The following is a 20,278-nucleotide window of genomic DNA, read 5'->3' as shown; positions in this document are numbered from 1 at the left end:
CGCTCCGCCCGTCCCGGTCCCGCTGCCGGTCCCGGCGCCGCCGCCTCTCGCGAGACGCCGGCGCGGGGGCTCCCCGCGGGGCCGCGCAGGCGCCGCTCCGCCCGCCGGGGGCGGCCCCAGCCCCGGTCCCGGCCCGGGGTGTGGGATACGCGGGGTGTGGGACGCCCTCGGTCCCCCCCCGCCCCCTCGCTCTGAGGAGGCATTGTTGGACCAGCTGCGAGGGCCGCCGCACGGAAAGTGGGATTTTTTTTTTTTGTGCTCTCTCAGCACAAGGAGAGGGTCCGACTAAAGAGGGTGAGGGGTCGTGGAGCATCTCTCTGGGAACTGGGTTTGTTCAGCCTTCTGGTCCTTCGGCTGTTCGAGGGTCGCACGAGGCCTCGTAACTCCGGGCTTGGCTTGGGAACTGCTGGCATAGGTTTATCTTATACACACTCTGTGTTACGGAAGAATAAAGATATTTATCTATATATTTGTTTATCCAGAAGAATCAGCCTTGGGCACAAGTGCTCCTGACCTGGTTCACCATCACACTTCTGCTTTCTGTTTTGTTAGGAAAATGGGCTGCTTGCTGGACCTGCTCACACACCTGCATTGCATCTCCACCTCCGGGGTTTAGGACATTTATAAATACAAGTAATTAAGCTTCCTCATCCTTGGAGTGAACTATCCCTCATCTTCCCCACCGCAAAGCAGGAAGCACAGAGGAAAAGGGAGTGTGCACAATGTTGCCCAGTCAGAAAGAGCACATTGGAGAATTCTTTGCAAGTGCTACAACTGTAAAAAAAGGTTCTTCCTCCATTTGAAAAAATTCATAAACCTACCTGAGATTGTCACCTTTGGTACTTACATGAGGGAAGACACTCCTGGAGGGGGCACGGAGTCACCATTCAGTGCAATGACCAGAACCACTTTATTTGCAGCGTATTTAAAAAGCCCCTTATGGAGTGGGCTGCTGCCTGGAGATGTTGGTTCCAAAAAGAAAAACACATCCCCACAGTTTACCTCCAGGTTAGTAGCTGTTATCAGGGTCTTCACTTATCACCACTCTGCCTCTCTGGCTGCAGCCAGGTCTGAAATGCTCTGCAGATAGAAGAGAGCTTAGACCAATCTCTGGCTGCTCTCACAGCCAAACATCTGCTCACCCAAACAGCATTCCAGGCATGCATCACACCTCCCAGCTTCACAGCAACACACAGGGACAGCAGGGAAGACTGGGGAAACTATTTCTCAGGCATTTACATTTGTTTTCAATAGTCAGGGAGCCTTTAGGATGCAGGGGTGGCATCCACAGTTTTGCCCTGGGAAAAAAAGGCAGCTTGGCCTCAGTGCTGATATCTTCTGGGAAGCAAACAGTGCTGGGAAAATGAAATTTTCCTCTTCTCTTGGACTCTCTTAACACCCTACTTATCTCAAACTCAAGCTAACAGCTAGAGCACACAGTACAGAGGATAGGCTTGAAGTAGGGATAGAGAAAAAGTATTCTACAGCATATAAGGTCCCTCTCCTCCCTGCTTTCCTCCCCTCTGCTTTTCAGTATCACGACACAGAAGCCAAAATACATTTTAAGGTACATTTCTCCTGCATCCGCTTCCTTGACTTCCAGCAGTCTTGAAATTGCAATCCCTTGGGGCTACAGAGAGTTCCTGCCCCCCAGGTGACTTGTGTTTAGTCTTGGGCTGGCTCCCCAGGCGGGCAACTGGCTGCAGCTTTTGGCGGCTGCTGGCACCATCTGCAGGCCCTGCAAGCGAGGGAAGATGAAGAACTTAGTCAAGTTTCTCCTACTTCAATTTGAGTCTCGTTTCCAGTCGAAATGTGGAAGAGACAGATTGCCACAGGCTGTGGAGGGGCGAGTTTGGCAAGGGCACTGGGATCTGCACATTGCTGCCTGAAGAAGATCCCAAGGTGACACCTTGGAAGCAGTTATGTTGACATGTGGCTAGCTGAGATTAAATTTTGCCCTTCACTAATGGATTAGACTGGGATTATGAGCACCTCTGAAAATGTTACTTCCTCTTCCTAAGAGGTTATTTTTGGCTAAGAGGGAGATGGAGCGTAACTCCTTCTGGAACATTGCCCGTGTCATCTGTTGCAAAGAAAAAAGGCTTAAAACTTGGCTGCAAAACCTCTGCCCATGTGACTGCTTTCCCAACTGGACCATTTGTGTTGCATTTACAGCTCTTTTGGTTCAGATTGCAACAGAGCAAGAGTATCATAGTGCCTCCTGAGCCAGCCAACCTGGTATTTCAGGCACTCACCCTTGACTTGTTTCTGGAGGTCCCATCCTTTGACATGATCAGTGTTGCTGTGCTGGGTGGCACTGGCAGGATCGTTGCCTTTTGGCAGCATCTCCAGTGGAGTCCCCTCTGTCAAAGGGAGGGAGAGCTTCGTTATAAACAGTGTGACCAGAGCAGAGTTTAAAAATGTTTTTCAATGTATGAGTTGCTAATAGCTAGCCAAAATAAATTATAGCATTGTAAATCAAAAGTTAACCATTTTTTTAGTTAAAAAAAAAAAGTTAGAAAAACTAATGAGGACCAGTAGCACCCCTTGCCAGAATGGGGAAGGATTCTGGCAATATTTCAATAGGATTTGAGTGTCCAGTTCTCCTAAACTCATTCTGGCCTTGTGTACCTGCACAAGGCAAAACAACTGAAGCTGACAGATGGTTAGTGCAGCCTGTCATGTCTTGGTGTCCTTGCTGAGGTTGGGATGTGAAACACAGACTAAATGAGATCAATCACTTGTTGCACATAAACACCACTGAACATTAATTCTTCCCTGTAGGTTACAGAGGCATAGTTGAGGCAGTGGTCTACAAAGGATGTGCTTTCTTACCCATCAAAAATCTACTTAGACCATATAAAAAACAATCAGATCAGCTTACTAATGGTTCTGATCATTAGCGTTCACTCTGGATTATTTCTCACATGACAATCCATCTTCAACAGAGCTGCTGCAGGATTGTCACCATCTGTCAGAGCTGATGTCAGGCACAGACAAATCTCTCTGGCCCCTACCTGAATTGTGGCTGGCAGGAGCCCTGACCTTTGTGGCAATGGATATGCTACTCGCAGCTTTTGACTGATGGAAGAGGCTGGCTCGGCCCAGGTGGTTCTCACAAGCTGTGTCTGTGCTGGGGCTTGAGCGAGTCCAGGGCTTTGAGATCTGAAAGACACCAAGTGGAGTTAACCTCAGTGGTGATGTCTGTGACCTCTAACTGTTGCCACATTGTACCAAAAAAATTCCTTTCCCACCTGATTGGCCTAGCTTGCTCTTTAGGAAGGAGGTCAAGGGCGTTACGGAAGAATAAAGATATTTAACTTATTTCCCCATGCAGTTTGTACTACATTTCTCTTCCTGTATTTAAAACCCACCTTAGCTTCACTGTCTCTATGCCTTCTGCTCAACCCATCCCCTTCAGAAAGAAACACAAAGGCAGTTTGTGTTCCTACCCTGTGGAAGTTTGGTTCAAGAGAGCGAGATCTTTTCTTCCTGGCTGTCCTCCCAGCAGGCATCTCCCGGTCTCTCCTGCTCTTCAGCTCTCCCCTGGTTGGGGAGCACAGCTGGCTCCCAGCTGTGGGCTCCAACAGCAACCCTCCAATACATGCCCTGTCTCTTGTCTGACTGTCTGGGGTGGAATTGGCCTTTGGATACTTCAGCTCAAGCACATCCTCCCCAGAGGTGTGGCCTGGGGAGGTTCTGCTCCCAGGGTCTCTGTGCTGGGCTCTGGAGCGGCGACTGGCTGCAATGAGGGAGATGCTTTTGGTGCTGGTGGCAATTTCCTCCAAGGTCTCTGGACTCAGCAGAACAGCAGCGATGTCTGCAGGTGACTTTTTCCCATGGAAGCCTAAAGAGGTGGGGGAATGCAGCCTGGGAGTCAACTTCCCTGCAGCAACATCTGTTGGTTTCTGCTGAAAATCAAAGCAATTGCAGCCTAATGTGCTTTCCATTCAAAGCTTTTATACTTTGTCCCTTCAAAGCACTTTGAAACATTTGGAAGACATTAAATTTCACCTGAAATATTGTTACAATAACTTCTGCGTAGAGAGAAACAAAAGCAAAGCTTTTTGACTGTGTATTTCCCATACACAGCCATGGCTACAAAGTCAGTCAGCCAGTGAGCAAGGAACTGATGAGCTCCTAACTGTCCCTCCTCTTCCTGAGTGAACTGGACACACTGGAGATGGGTGATTCACACTGAGAGAGTGTCTAGATTGGAGATGGCAGCTAAGCCTTGGCCTCTTAGTTAAATCCCAGGTTTTAAACCCAAGGCCAGCGCTCTAGGAGTGATTTTATCACCTGCTGAGGTTTAGCTTCCTCACATACCCTATATTTAGCTGCTGTGCATGTTTTTTTTTCATCACAAGAGGAAAGTGCTTTCCACATCAAATGTGCCTTGAATTCAGTTCCTGCCATACTGACCTTCCGAGCTGGGCTTTTTGGCAAACCAGAGAAAGCTGGACTGAGATGGGTGTCCAGAGACCCCTCCTTCCTACAGGGTGTTTTTTGAGATGATCTGCAGCTGCCACTGTGAACAGAATATGCCAGCAGGTTACGAGATGAAAGCACAGGCCCCTTATCCACAGGGAGAGAAGCAACACGTCTAGCTAAGACCTCTCAAGCTGTGGAGAAAGCCAGAAACTTGGTAAACATGATAATAAAGTACATGGCAAGGAATACTTCAGGATTCATGAAGGAGAGATATTTTGTCCCCTGATCCTCACAAACTTTGCTACTTTATTTGGTTTAAACATTTGCCCACCAACAGAAGCAAATTGAAACTTGTCCCATAGCCTCTCTCTGCAGAGAAGGCTTCTGCTAAACCATGGAGCTGTTTTGCAAGAACAGTATACCAGGAAAGTCTCTTCTGGCAGATTCCAGTTTCTAGAGGTCCTTCTAGTTTGATGTCTCCCAGCTTTGTGGACTTAGCTGGGAGCTACCAGGTCTCTGTGCCCTAGAGAATAAGTCAAATAATGAGAAAGACTCACATTACCTGTCTGACTCAAGCGTGATGGAGGGGATGTCAAACTTCACCCCCCAGGGAATATCCTTCATGTTCCCAGGCAGGCCCTTTCTGATCTCATCTTTATTAGGATCCAGATGCTGACTTACATCCAGAGAAGGGCTGTTGTGGGGCTGTAGGAAGAGGGAAGAATGAGATCCTCAGCAGATTTTCCTCACTGTAAAGCCCCTTCCACAGCCCAGGCTCTCAGCCTGCATCACAAAGACACTCTTGATACCCCATGTGCTTCTGCATAGTTTCGGCCACCTGCTATTTGCTCCCCTCCTGTTGAGGGGCACTCAGAGTAGTTTAATTCCTCATATAACAACATGACTAACATTAAGTTTATTATTCAAGGTGAAACCCAACTCCTTGCCCCGTTCATTCTAGACAATCATAATAAACAGGAGACGCTGGTGCTTGGACTCCCTGCTGAAGGCTGGCAATTTCCTGGCAGCCCCTTACTGTCCCAAAACAGTTTTCCAAAGAAAAAGGGACCAGAAGCATCTTTCCTTTCTGTTAGGAAAGACCCGAAGGCCTCAATAACAACTGTGTCATGAGCGAGTGGATGTCTCTGGATAACAATCTCCTTTGGCAGTCACTTGCTAACCTTCGCTTTTCTCTTTGCAAGCAAGCCACTTCTCTCTCAAATCTGACACAACAGCAGCTGGGTCATGCACAGCACTGCCTGGGTGCTTCTCTGTTGCCAAAAGCCTTAATACTCCGAGACAAGGGGAAGGAGGGAAGGAGAGTAGAGCTCCAGAGGCGACATGTTCATAAAACAAACTGTGTGCAGCTCCTGATTAGCACCAGGACCCAGCCAGGCTGTGTGTGTAAATCCATGGCCATGACAACATCATAGGACAGTGTGGATTCTCCAGCACAACAAGCTGCTCTACCTTACCCTGAGCATGCTGGACATCACTGAGTGTAGCAGCAGTAGGCGGTTCAGCACCCCCTCCTCCAGCTCAGAGAGGTGCAGGTGGTGTAACCTCGCCAGCGTCTCTGGGACAGGAATGTTCTGGGCTGGAGCAGAGACAAGGACGAAGACTTAAAAATAACTCCTAGAGAAACAGTGGAGAACTGTGAAGTCATGACGCCCAAGACAGTGTTTTCTGGATGGATTGTTCTCCAGTTTGCCATCAGAAGACAGAGCTTGGAGATAAGGACAAAGCGAGAGAAAAGGTGCTGCTTTACCTTTTATCAGCATATGCTGCTGCTGAATGATTTCTTCACAGAGTAACAAGTGCTGCTGCAGTTGCTGGATCACAAAATCCTTCTGGCACAATAGATTCTCCCTGTACAGTGTATTTGCCTGCAGCTCTGTGTTGCCAAGCTGAAGCTCATGGGCTCTGCAGAGAAGCCTGAGCACCTCCTGCTGATCCTCACTAGCGATTTGTCTGGGGAAAAACTCCTCCATCTGGGAAGCTTTTTCCTTGGCATTTGCTAAGTGCTGCTCCAGCTCTGTCTGAAAAAGACAGATAGGGGTTTGCCAAGGCAGCTCAGCTTCTTGGGGCAACAAAGGCATTTGAGCAAATCTTTGCTGTGTCCTTCATGCTGAGATTGAAGTAGTATCTAAAAGAAGTGTTTTGTATTTCACTTGTTCTACTACCAGCCACCATATTTCAGTCATGGCAGATATATACAGACGCACAGTCCTTGCCTAGAGGAACTCAAATGTTAATGGGAACTGCCAAAAAAATAATGACTAAAAGCAATTACACATTGAACAACCAGTGAATGATAAACACTCAAAATGGGAGGGATTAGCTCACTTATAGGGGATACCAGCCCAGTGGGTGCTTTTCCCTCATCCTAAAAACCACAAGGATATGGGGATGATGCAAAGACTGATGTTCCTATGCTGCTTCCTTCAGCAGCCCAAATTATTTAGGAGTCCAGTTGCCCCACTACTTTTGTGGTTGAGCCCAAATCTGCATGAACCTCTGAGTTACCCTCTGCTGCCATCCTGCCCTCAAGCACCCACCAGACAGAGGCCAGACTAGAAATCCTAAGGGCACCTTCCCCTCCTCACCTTCAGGGCTGCTGTCTTGCGCTGTTCTGCCAGCAGCATGTTGATCTCTTCTCTTGCTACTGTAACTTCGTGAGGTTCAGGTGAATCCATGACATCCACTTCCCTGTCTTCCTCCTCCACGGTCTCTCCTTTCTCCTCCTTTGCTGGCATGTCATCCTTACGTGCACCCTGAGCCTTCTCTCGTTCCCAGCTGCCAGCCAGAAAAAGAAAGGAACTTCTGGGACATAGTGACATGGCTCTACTGGTGCATGGCCCTTCATTGTGTCTGTCCAGCTTGTTCTTCCATGACAGCAGCAAAACTAATTAGTCCAAGCTGCTCTGGAGCTGGACAAACCAAGCAGAAGAGCACAGTTAGCTTCCTCCCCTTTGGAAACCTGTAAGACAGGTCTCCAATGTGGTCTTCCCATGGGAAGGACAGTGCTTTTCCTCACTTTTAGTCTTGAGCCTTAACTCGATGCAATATGTGCTGGTTGCCTAATGCAGCTGCAGCTACTCCCTGTGGTGAATTTGGAGGTCCCTGTGTACATTGTGCTGGAACCTGAGGAGGTACTCACTCAGCAATTGTTAGGAGGTGCCTGCAGGTGTCCACATGCAGCTCAATGTTGGTGTTCTCCAGCTCCATCAGGCTGTGACGCATCTCCATCTGCTCCCTGAAAGCCCCGATCAGCTGCGCCCGCAAGGTGCTCATTGCTTGGCTGCTGGGTGCCTCAGAGCCCTGCTGCCTCTCTGCTGCAGGAAAAGACACTTCTGAGCTGACACTAGGCCAGGGGAAATTCTGTGAAGTCCCCCCAAAAACTAGTCTGGGACCAAGCCACGTGTTTCAAGACATTCATTTACAGGACTCTGCCTCATTCTGCGGTCTTGTCAAGTTCATCATGTGCTGAAGAATTCTGGTATAGCTTTATGATTGTATTATTAGCAATAAATAGGGCTCATTGCCATGCTTTTGTGAATATTAAGAGGATACTGCATTGCAGGTACATCTCTTCTGCCTTTCCACCCACCAAAACCAAAAAGGTACCAGTTTTCTGTGCTTGTTATCTAGAAATGACCTTGGCTACTGGTAGCAGGGGCCTATTATATCTCATGTCTAGTCTGTCAGGGAACTTGACTATTTTTATTTCATTTCTTGCCAGATTCACTAACAAAAGGAGCAATCCCTGGGGCAGAACAATCAGTGTTTTAAAATCTTCACCCTGCCTGTCTCTCTGTTCTTTTCTTTTTTTAATTACATGCAACGAGCCATAGAGCAGAGCTCGGTGTCCTGACACAGCCTCAGAGCCCACGATGACGCAGGCTGCAACAACTCGGTCACCTCTCTGTGACAGACAGGACTTCCCCCAGCAAATGGCACCATTTGATGTCAGATCTCTTTTCAAGGGCAGGTTTGTGAAATGTAACACATTTTAATGTTGATGGAGACGCTGAGAAGGGCAATACCCAGAGTCACACGGTGCATCAGAGAGAGGCTCATGCAGAAAAACACCTTCAGCTCCCCCAGCTGCCTCCTCTGCCCATCAGACTGTGTTTTCCACTCTGCTTCTCCACAAGCATTGCTGAGCTTCCCCCAGCCATGTGTGCACGGAGAGCCACCAGGCACTGCCACAACCCACCCACACAGCTCCTCTCCCTCTGTCATCCTTCCAGACACCCCAGAACCGTTCCAGCTCCTGGCTCTACCTTGCAGAACCCCGAGGTCGGGGCCAGCCGCACTTTTCTCCTTCTCCTGGTCCTCAACCCTTGCCTTCAGGCGCTGGATCTCCCTGCGGAGCTCCGCGATGATGCCGGTGTACTGGTCCATGTGGTAGGAGACATTCTGCAGGTTGCACTTCACCTGGGGAGCCAGAATAGGGGAGTGTTGGTCCCACAGTTGGTACAAGGGCTGTAAACAAAGCCAGGCTTTCAGCTGGAGGGCACTGAATCTTGTGATGGAAAAGGATTTTCCCTCGTGAGTGGGGAGACTGTAAGTTAGTGGGTTTTCCCTAATCTTTAGAAGCTCCCAAAATATGACAGAGAAAAGCCAGGGAGTCTGTGTCCACAGGAAAAACACATAGATCCACAAGGAAGGAAAAGCCTGTTGTAGATCACTGTTCATCTTCCTTCACCCCACAAACCTCTCCATTTTATTCTTCATTGCTGTAGGCCCTTAGTTCCTCTTCCAGGCCCAGCATCCCCACTAGGACATTCCCAATACACTGTCGTCATCTTCCACCCATCATTCCTTCCATTGTGCACCCAGATCAATACCAGGCACATCATCCTCAGCCTTTCCATTATTCTGCCCCTTCTTTTCACCCTCACATTCCTCCTCTCATTCACAACCCAAACATTTTGCTTTCCACTGTTCCCTTCATCTGTATTTCTTCTCTCACTCACACTGAGCCCCTACACCAATCTGCACTGCCCACTCCTAAAGTGTGTTCTCCCTTCACCCCTTCCATCTCCTATTTCCACTTAAAAGCTTTTAGTTATAGAGTCATGGAATAGTTTGGGTCAAAAGGGGCCTTAAAAATCATATTTTTCCACCCCCCTGCCACGGGCAGGGACACCTTCCACTCTCCCAGGTTGCTCTAAGGCCTGTCCAACCTGGCCTTGAACACTTCCAGGGATGGGGCAGACACACCTTCCCTGGGCAAACTGTGTCAGGGCCTCACCACCCTCACTGAACCTCTGAGCCCAAACTCCTGGGGACTGGTTTGCTCTGGTACCTGAGTCTTGATGTTTTTTGCTCGGTGGGCGTAGATCAAGGTCATTCGAGATTCTTCGAAGGAGGAACTGGCTGGGCTGATGTGTGCAATCATAACGGTCCTGCTGTTGCCCCCTAAGGAATCCTGGAGGGATGCAATGTCGATGTGGTTAGTAGGGATGTGACAGGGTTTTGCTGCTCAGGGGTAACCACTGTGTATGGGTACCCCTGCAGTTCATTGAGATTCTGATAGAGAATCCCAATTAGGAGTTAAGGAAGTGCTGGTGAAAGACCATTCATTAGGCCCTCTCACCACCAACAGCAAAATCAATAAGTAATTAACTTGCTACAAAAGAAGAATTTTTGCAAGAGAATTGCAATTTCCACAAATGCACTGGCAGCTTCTCAATTCCACTCACAAACAGGAGCCTTGACTTTCTCTCCATCTCTCCTCCTCCCCACTATCCACTAGAAAACACATCTGTCATGCAGCAGCAGTGATAGCTCAGCACCAAAGCTTGAGGGGAGGTTCATAAATGAGGTTGTAAAGGATCCATAAAATAACCAGCGTGGCAAAGAGAGTGTCTGCAACCTTTCTGATTTCCTAAGGGAGAGACAACTTGTGACAGCACACAGTCACTCTCAGTCTTCCTCCCTCGTGCCCTAACAAATTTATTGGCCAATTTCAGCCAAATCTTATAGAAGGGATAAAACATTTGAAGGCAGTTAGTTAATGTAAGAAATCCCTGGTCACCTGTGAGCTTTGAGATGTATGGCCCAAATCTTTAGAATTGCTTTAACCCTATAGAAGGTCCTTCCTTAATCACAGAGATCACGTTACAGGCACCGCTCTGTCCAAGTCAAGCCCTGATACACTGCAAAGCTCACGTGAGATCCTGGAGGAGCATTCCAAGCTGGATCATGGCAACGCACAGAGATAATCAAGGATCAGCCCTCAAGCCCCAGTTTGAGCAGGGATGCCAAGCCCTGTGCTGGGTGCAGGGGGCTGTGCCCCACCTTCAGCAGGCGGGTGAGTTTGCTGTCTCGAAAGTTGACAAACTGGGCCCGGCTCCCGCCCTTCTCGCTCAAAGCGTTGATGCAGTTGCCTAAAGCCAGCAGGGAGCGGTTGATGTGGGCTCCTTCCTTCATCCTCTTGCCCCGGTTCTGAGTCTGTTGGGAGGAGAAAGTGGGAAGAGGGACAGACAGACAAACCCCGTGCTTGAGAACAGTCGGTCTGCACCTCGGGAAGACGTGCGGCATCACTGTTGTCAGGGCTTGGATATCAAAGAAATGCCTCCTGCAAAAATCAACCTGAGAGTGCTGGGCTAAACCCCACTCTGAGGCACGGAGGTGCTGGTAGGAATAAGTTTCTTGGAGTATGGCCCAGCTTTGCCCTCTTGGTTCTTAAAAGATAGCTATTTATTATCTTCTAAAGATTATTTCAGAAATTAAGGTGCATAACTACATCACTCCAGCATTCCTGGTCTCAGTAAAAATACTTGGTGTGTAAAATCTCTCTTCCTCAAATCACCTCCCCAAGTTCAAGCATTTCCTCCTTCCCATAGGAGCCAGCTGACAGATTTTCCACCCACCAGCATCCCTCTATTCCATGAGCATCAGCTTTCTCTCCAACAGCCCAGCTAATCCCTGCCTAACAAACCACAGCTTCTCTTCAGATGTGAAATTCACTGCCGTTTTTCTCAGACCCGAGGAAAGGCAGAACCCAAAAGCAGATTTACATTTTTCCAATCATTGCAGCTGGCCTAATAAAAGATAGCACCAATACCTCCACACTTAGTCATTATTTTCAGGCAGTCTCAGGCACAAACCACTGCTCTGAAGCAGCAGAGAAGCGCCCAGTGCTGCCCCTCACCCCAGGGCTGAGGGCAGGCCAGGGAATCCAGCTGAGTCTCCCCTAAAGCTGCCGAGCTCTGGCCGTACCTGAGCTGCTCTCTCTGACCCAGCCAAGTCGACCATGAAGAGCTTCCCGATCCGCACTTCCTCGCCAGCCCCCTTCCTTGGGCTCCTCTGCGTCGCCGTCACCTGCAGCACCGCGTGCGAGCGGGAGGACACCCCGTTGGCCGCCGTGGGCTCCTGCGTGCGCTGCTTGTTGCCCTTCGTCAGCAGCTGCATGATCTGAAGGAGGCAGAGGAGCCCATGGACACGCACAGCTGTGCCTGAGCCACGGCACAGCCTTCCCTCAGACTAAACCCCTCACCCGGGGCAGCAGCAAACTCTGTTCTGCTCGTGCTGGCAAGGGTTTGCTGTTGGTTATCCCCAGATCTCTCTCCCCGTGGCTCGTGACCTTGTAGGTACGGGTGTGTCGGGTTTGGGGCTGCTTTCTGTGAGGCCTATTTATCTCATGTCCAAGGCACATGTTTAAGTGCACATCAGTGTCGCTCAGGGGGGTTTAGTTAATTCTTCTCACTCTCCAAATGGTTGTTGACACGTGTGTGCACAAATCAAAGCACTCTTGTCCTTCCAGGAAAGGTGTGCACCCTGGGGAATCAGAGCTATCAGATGGACAGCTAGGGATTTCACCCTGGTTCCTACCACTCACTTGACTCCCTGATCAGCCCCTTCCCTATAATTCATCACATTAATCCAGTCCCACCAATATCCCACTACAAAACGTCCTTACTGCTGAGTAATCACAGGCAACAGGAAAGTGTCAAGAAATTTTAAAGCACTGCTGCATGAAAGCACAAACACCCTCCCTTTCCCCTCGCTGCAGACTACAGCTCAAGGTACCTCCTGAGCATTTGTAGTGGAGACTTCTGTAATTCCTGCTATCTGGATGCTGCCTCTGGAGTCCTCTCTCAGGTCTAAGAACCCCGAGGATGGGTTGAGGAGGTCACGGATCACTTCGTTATAGATCTGAGGGTAAGAAATGGCAGGTTGGTTTGAGACCAGCGCTGGGTCCTTAGGGTTGAGTTGATCCTGCATTTCAAACGACAGACTCAGACACCCCACTACCCATTACAGCTGCTCCACACAGGCTGGACCAAGGCAGCAAAGACCTCACCTCCAGGTAGGACATGGAGACTGTGTAATCCACCTCCTCAGCAGTGGCTCCAAGGCCCTTGAAGAGGTCATCAAGAGCACGGATGTAAATCCCTGGCTCACTGTCCGTCCCCAGCATCGTGTAGGTTTTTCCTGTTCCTGTTGAGGATACAGAGAGCAGCAGCAAAGCCCAACTTCCATGTGAGAAAGTTTCCACAACAAATGATACCCGGTTTCCTAGTGATTTCTGTGCTTTACCCCCTAACATCCTCCAGTTACTCCAGTTTCTCACCCTGCAATGCCACGGCCTGAGGAGAGACACGGTGTGTGCCATCCAAAAAGAGCGGGCAGAGGCCTGGCAGATGGGCAGACAGGTAGGGTGACTGCTCACCGAGGTGTTCAGAGCAGGAGTAGAAATACATTTTCATATACTCTGTTCTATACAAATGCTTTCTACAGCTACATCTGTTCTCCTGAGATCAGCCTCCAGGATTGCACAGACGCCCTTATCACCTCCTCCTTCTAATGGGAAGATTTGTCTCTACTGAATTCTACCTCAATTAAGTGACTTTTCAAACAGGGCAGTTCACTGTTACTTTGGCATTTCAGTGAGGTTCACGCTTGCCAGTGAGAATGGTATTTTAATGCTTCAATCTTGTTCTCATAGTAAGCACTTAATTGGCTCAATATTTCTGGTTTTCACTGAGCTATTTTATTCATCTGGAGCAGTACAGCTACAGGGACTACTTTACCTGTCGGACCATATGCAAAAATGGTTGCATTGTATCCAGAAATAACTCCTTCTATCAGGCTTTTGGTCGTGGACACATAGACTTCCTCCTAGTTCAGTCAAAAAAGCACAAATTTTCGGTCAGGCATAACAGCTGTCCAAATATCCTGTTCATAATTGCATTCCCCATGATTTTCTCACTTTATTTTAGAAATTTGCTGGGCTTTGGAAGGATTTGCCAGCTGTTTGAATTTTGATATGTCACCAAAATGAGCAGAAAAGCACAGAGGTTTATTGAATTTTCTAAAGGCAGGCAAGATGCAGGAGCCTATTAAAAGAAAGATCCATAAATATGATTATTTTCTTGGACTCTGAACATGAAATGCTGTGTCTTTTTCTTTCTGTCTGCTGAAGAAGGGAATAAATTCTCTCTATGACCTTATCTTTTATGGAGCAGTGCCACTGGGCCTCCAAAAATGTCTTAGGTAGCATACAAGAGTACCACACTGAAGTTGGATGTGAAAGAGAACACAGGTGACCAAACTGCAGTGAGAAGCAAGGCTGTGGTGTTCACAAAATGTAAGTGCTGATTAAATCCTCACAGTGTACCTCATACCTGTTTGCAAAACGTGGCTCAGTGAGGGCACCAGACCACCCTCCACGAGCCTATAAAACCACAGAGGCACAGGGGAAAGCTGTGTGAGCAACAGAGCCAAAAATACAACAGTGATCTCATTCCCCAGAGACCTTGGGAGACAAAGCTCTTCATCCCTGCTCAGGTCTGTCACCCCTGGGGAGGCCAAAGCAGGAGGGAGAGGCAGACTGAACACTGCCTGTGTCTCCCCCCACTTGTCTGGCAAAAGGAAAACCCTCACAGCCCTCTCACCTTCAGCACTGTCACCTTTTGTCTGGGTGACTTGTGGCCTCTGGGCTGTGCAGTTCTACTCACCTGCCAAAAACGTTCATCCAAGCAGGGAAAACAATTGTAGTGTGAAGCCTTTGGGTTAAAAAAAGGGAAGGCTGTTACCTGGGTTGCTGTGTGATCAAAAACCATGTCGAATACAAAGGTTTTTTCTCGGGATCTGTTGGCTCGCAGGATGTCATCTGGATCTTCACTGGGATCCATCAGGACCACCCCCTGTTATGGGACAAAGTCAGGAGAAGAAACGTTTGGTCTGGGTTTGGTTAACAGCCTGTGGGGATTCCTTACAGCACTATCCCTTGGCCAGGGGAATGCTGCACTGCAGCTTTGCCTGGAAAACACTTATACACACAATGCTGAGGCCGACAGACTTGGTTTTGCAAGTGATGTTGCAACTCCTGTCATTTGGAGAACTGCAGAATGCTTTGAAGGTCTGTTGAGCAGTGAAACGGTCGCCGGCATTGGGCAAGGGCAGTGGCTGCAGGGACATGACACCCAACGGGCCCCAATGCAGGCGGGGGGGGACAGGACCTCTTACCTCAATTTTCGGCTAAGATTCAGACAGGAATTATGAAAGTAAATAGTCAGGTTCTTCAGGAGCTAAATTGCCCAGAGTCATCTTCCAAAGCCTTTCATGCAGCAGGACCGATCGAAGTATCTGCATAGCTCAGGGACAGAAACTTCATTCCATTTCTGGCTTTTATTAAGGAAAAAACAAAGGTGGGAGGGGAGCTGCAGCAGGTTACAGAACTGGTTCTGTTTCTTTTCCATCCTTTAGGATCTATTTTAGTACATGATTATCACAGTGTATTATTACTGTGGAGAACAGGTTTCTGCTCCACTGAGATGGCTCCTAGAGGAGATGCTCAAGGCTCAAGGGAAGGACAGAGAGCCCTGGGCCTCCTGCTCCAGAGCAGCTTTCACTCTCTCTCAGGTAAACAGATCATTAGACAAGCAATTAGAGCATAGATCAACCACTACCTTACTGATAGAATAACTGCATTGGTGCACCAGGAGAGAGGCAAGTGTACAGGACAGGTGCCCGTGGAGTTCAGGAAATGTCAGAACTTTGGGTTTTCTTTTTCTTTTGCATTTCCTGCTAAATTCCAAATCTCAAACAAGTATCTCCTTGATTTGCAAGTTTTCCATTAGCAGAATTACTTTTTTATTGTTGCTTTTAGGAAATTCTTTAGTTTTCACTGGTCTAGCTCAGACCCTAAAACCTGAAGCAACACAAGAATAAACTCCAGAGGGAATTCCTGGTTTGTCCTCAGCAGCAGGATTTGCCTGCAAAAGATGGACTGACACTTAATCACATGTAACTGTGACAGGCAAGAGCAGAGCTTGGAGAATGAGGTCAGCATGTTTCCTTTAGAAATTTAGAAGTGTTTACTAACACTTTCAGGCCTCTTTTACTGAGCTCCTGTAACATCCAAATTTTGCTCATGGTGTATCCATGCATCCAAAGAGTCCCTTTTCCAACCTGGGGCTACTGCCTGGTCTAACCAGCAGTGTTCTAAAAGCACAAATCTTCTGCTACTGCATGAAAGCATTAAAACATAACAAGCCACTAGCAGAGTCAGTTTTGAGTTAGAGTTAATAAGCAGACAGAGGCAGTTCTAAATGAGTTCAGCTGGGAGTAAAAATAGCAGGGAACATAAATGCAAATCAAAATACACCAGGAAATCCAAGTACTTCAACTGCCCAGTCAATTAATTTGCTTTCATAATTACAGTTATTTGCATTTTTAAGAGAAAAGCATTCACATAGATAGAAGTTACTCAGACTAATGCAATGCGCATTTCCTTCACAGATTTCCATTAGAGAAAATAGATGTTGAGGCAGATGATGCAAGTCTGAATAAGCTGTGTAAAAATAAAACTGATATCCTTGTGAGATTAATGGCTGCTTTAAAAATAGAGGGGAAAAAAAAAAAAAAGTATTTCACAGGTAAGGTGCTAAACAAAAATTGCATTTGTAAGATAATCCATAAAGGGGAGAGAGAGATTCATGGTCTCTTTGCTTCAGAGGGCTGCTACCATTTGACTATTGAGTGGAGACCAGATATATTACAGCATTACTGTGTGTTCAGGAAGGGTTCAGAGAAAGATCAGCTGAAGCAGAAAAGAAAATAATGAGATTTACATTGAAAATGAAGGTAAATAATAAGGACACATTGAAAATATATAAATGGATATAACAATGTAGAAGAGGTAAGTGGGGGCCTCCTGCAATTCCTGCCTCTGAAAAAAAGGGGAGCAAGAGGTGGGAGATGCAGAACTGGAAGATAAAAGCGCCATTGCACGGGAAGCTTCGTCTCTGCCACGTCCCAGCAAGGACAGGGGTTCTGCAGGATTTGAAAGCAGGTCCTTGCACATGAACCAGAAGAGCCAGAGGCTCGTGGTGGCCCGTGGGGTACCCAGCAGAGTCCCCAGTGCCCACGGTGGGGGTCCCCAGCTCACCTGCTCGCCCACTCTGTGGGCGGCGAGCGCAGCTCCCTCCTCCTCTTCGGCCTCACTGAGGGGTCGGATGCGAAGGGCCACCTGCACACACAGCACACAGGAGGCTTATCCATGCTGAGGCCACCCAGACATACCTGCAGCAGGGCTCAGCTCTGAGCAAGCACCAGCAAGGGCTACAGCTCGCTGCGAGTTCTCTGCTGATCAAGCTCAATACCTTAAAGCTTAAGGCCTAAAAGTTTAAGGAAGTTTATAAAGTTTAAACGAGTTCATTCCCTCGTGATTTGTGCTTTTATCTTGACAAATTCTTCCTCCCTCTTTCCCCGTTTCTGCCTCTAACACAGCAAGACTCCAACTGATTGACAGAGAAGGTGGCAAAGTGAACTCAGCCGTGTCATTGCGGCTGCCAGTGGGAACCTTCGGAGGTCTGGGACCGTGGCACCAACAGTCCTAGGGCTGAGCACGATTACACATTCCCCTGGTGCTTCCAAAACACTGATTAAAGTTATCCATGGCAAAGAAAGGGAATTGCATTTCACTAAGTACCCATTTTGTTTAATCCCAGGTAGCAATCGTTATGAGCCTGTTCAACCAGATCAGAGCAAGTTGGCCCTGATCTGTGCAGTTCCCACAGGGTTCCTCGGGAGTTGGAATTCATGGCAGGACTGGAGTGATTATAAAGTAGCAATTAACTGCCAGTGCCTTGTGCCACAACTCAATCAGCCAGAAACACACTGCTTTGCTTGAAACACAGACGATAATTTGACCCGAAGATTTAAAACACAATGGCACAACCCATTTGTCAGCACTAATAGACAAGAGCACATGTATTTCAGCCTGTTTAATCTACAGGTGAAGCCATAGAGAAAATGTGGTGTCACACATCAGCTGTGGGGTTAACTGGGCCCCCTGAAGCTGAGGTCCTGCTCTGGCCCTGACTCACTTTGCAGCTGTGGCACAGTCCCAAACCTGTGTGCCTGGTGGAGGGTCTATTTGAAATCCCACCAAACTGCCCTTGAGGTCTCAGTTAATAACAGAGATTTGAAAAATTCTATTTTCACTTTTCCATGGCTTTTTTTCCCCTTCCATTAAACACAGCAACATTCCCTTTGCAGCTCCTGCCAGGAGAGCTGATGCTGATAAAACACTGCACAGGAACAACACCCCATCAGGAGGGTGGGAGTTACCAAAACAGACTCGTTCTACAGCCCCACCAGTCACAAGCAGCTAGTTTCTATAGGAACCAGATTTATTTCCACAATAACAAGCTATGTGTCAATTAAATGAGGGCTTCACAAACAGCTCCCAGTCTTAAGCACTGTAGTAGCCAGTTTTGAGTAGTTCCAGCAAAGGAACATTTCTTCACTGGGAACATCTCCGAGTACAATGTGAGCTCCTTGGCTTTTGATAGCTTTTAATATTCACAAGAATAAGTTAATTGTTGCAGCTTCATCATCTTCCAAAACACAGCTGAGTGACACTGCTATGAGCATCTCATTCCCAAGGGCTGAAATGCTCTTAAAAGCATTTAAAAATATTATCTGGTACACCATAATCCCAAATTCTGCAGGAGGCAGAGGGGATCATGCAAGTCTCTCTTGAACAGACTTAACCTTCAGAATGGTCCAGTTAATCACAGTATTTGTGAACCCCAGCCACTGAGGGTAAGAAAACAAACCCAAATAAGCAGCATGTGGAGCTGGGTCACACCAAGTACTAAGGCTTTTCCTTGCATTAGGGAGGAATGCAAGGTATTCCACATATTATTGACTTTATTTTAAGCAATTCCAGTTTGTGCAGAGGTTTCTGTGTTTGCCCCAGTCATGTTCCAGCACACTGTGAGAGCAGTGCTTCAGTTTAACTGAGAGGCACAGGGTTGAAGGTTGAAACTTGGGAGAGGATTACATTTTCAAAGCATTCCTCTTACTGGGATCAACAAAGAGAGATGCAGGACTGTAATCCCAGAGGCTTTGGGCTGTTTATTGTGAATGTGTCAGACCCCAAAAAGACAGGCACATGGAGAACTACCTACCATCACCACCTGCCAGGTTACCCAGCCCCACCCGCCCTACAGCACATTTTTTTTTTCCTCTGCAGGACACTTATACACAACTTTCGCTTTATATCATGCCTGGTTAGCACAAGTCTGGGTTTTTCTCCACTGGCTGGACCACAGAGCCCAGGAATACCAGAAGACAGCTGGAAAACACAGTATTTAAGGATACTGAAGGATGGGTACAACCCAGCTGCTCCTCCCCATCCCATTTCCTCCCCTGAGCAAGTGGACTCACCGTCAGCTGCTGCTCCTTCATGGTCGAGGTTTGGGACGATCCCACCTCAGGGCTGGGGGATTTGCCCAGGGAGGAGCACATGGGGCTGGAGCCCTTCAGGTGCAGAGGCAGCAAACTGAGCGGTGCAGAGGCAGCAGCCACCACCCTGGAGATGGAAAAGAGAGGCAGCACCTGCACTCCCCCAGGTGGGATGTGACTGCAGGGACAGGGAGAGGCAGCAGCCACACGCTGTTAGCTTCAGGGCAGGAAGGAGCTGGGGGAAGCAGCACCTTGCACAGGAAACAGTGAAAGGGGTCAGGATCAGCAAAATGACACCCCTAAAAGCCCAAATTAAGGCCCAACTCCCTGAGCAAACTTTCATTGCACTGTCACTTCACACACAGCGGCATTTCACAATTCCCACGTTCGGGAAGTCAATCCCCTTCAGCATTTTTAGTGTCAGTCCATTCATTACAACCTATGAAAAATATATTAAAAAAAAAAAATCACAAAACCAAGATATCCTTTTGTCTTCATTATTTATTGACAGTAAATGAGCCAAAGCTCATGAAAGTTACAGTAAGGCTTTATCAAAAATATTAGAATTTAAGTAGTTAAAGCTTAGTATAGGAAGTGAACAAAATTTGTCCTGTGAAGTTTGCATTAAGGGCTGTAGGTGGTTAAAAGGTCATGAGAATATTTATTACAAACTCAAAACAAAGACTGTGAGAGTGAAGACTAGCCCAGGATTAAATGAATTGGTCCAGTTAATCTTGCTATTTAAGAACAATCATTAAAAATACTTTATACAATACTTCAACAAAAACAATGAGAGATACTATCTTAATGCTTAAGGTTTGTTTCCCTTCCCACCCAAACTCTGGACCCTTAAGGGCACTCAGTGGACGTACAAGAGCTGTTGGAAGCCTTTTTCCCCACCCTCATATAGCTCCAGACAGTACCTACAAACCTGCTGCTGCTTTGACCTTCCTTCTGAAGCCCTGAAAAAGGCACAGGCTGAAAAACAGTGGCAGAGAATGTGAAGCTGCACAGCACGTGGATTCAATCCAAGATGACTCTTCTTCCCTACTACAACTCCTAGTGATATTACAACACATGCCAAAGGGACAGGTTTAATACAACCCCATAAAACAATTTCAGTAGCACACAA

At 47.7% G+C, this 20,278-nt stretch overlaps 1 protein-coding gene across 1 annotated transcript; it reads right to left on the bottom strand.

Moving 5' to 3' along the window:
* Positions 1 to 782: 782 nt before the first annotated feature.
* On the bottom strand, positions 783 to 19,149 carry KIF19 (kinesin family member 19). The gene is made up of 20 exons (XM_027906116.1): positions 19,129 to 19,149; positions 16,841 to 16,921; positions 14,484 to 14,594; positions 13,479 to 13,566; positions 12,749 to 12,885; positions 12,475 to 12,600; positions 11,665 to 11,859; positions 10,741 to 10,893; positions 9,746 to 9,868; positions 8,718 to 8,871; positions 7,592 to 7,766; positions 7,038 to 7,227; positions 6,200 to 6,470; positions 5,907 to 6,028; positions 4,994 to 5,136; positions 4,423 to 4,528; positions 3,453 to 3,911; positions 3,018 to 3,165; positions 2,256 to 2,363; positions 783 to 1,738 (listed from the first exon to the last, which is right to left on the bottom strand). The coding sequence occupies exons 1-20, from the start codon at positions 19,147 to 19,149 to the stop codon at positions 1,563 to 1,565; spliced, it is 3,087 nt and encodes a 1,028-aa protein (XP_027761917.1). The 3' UTR covers positions 783 to 1,562.
* Positions 19,150 to 20,278: the final 1,129 nt, after the last annotated feature.

The sequence above is a fragment of the Empidonax traillii genome, unplaced genomic scaffold, assembly GCF_003031625.1.
Source record: "Empidonax traillii isolate 1590-97213 ecotype Southwest subspecies unplaced genomic scaffold, ASM303162v1 scaffold1248:size145969, whole genome shotgun sequence".
Classification (NCBI taxonomy): Eukaryota; Metazoa; Chordata; class Aves; order Passeriformes; family Tyrannidae; genus Empidonax; species Empidonax traillii.
This window is presented reverse-complemented; position numbering and strand designations above follow the sequence as displayed.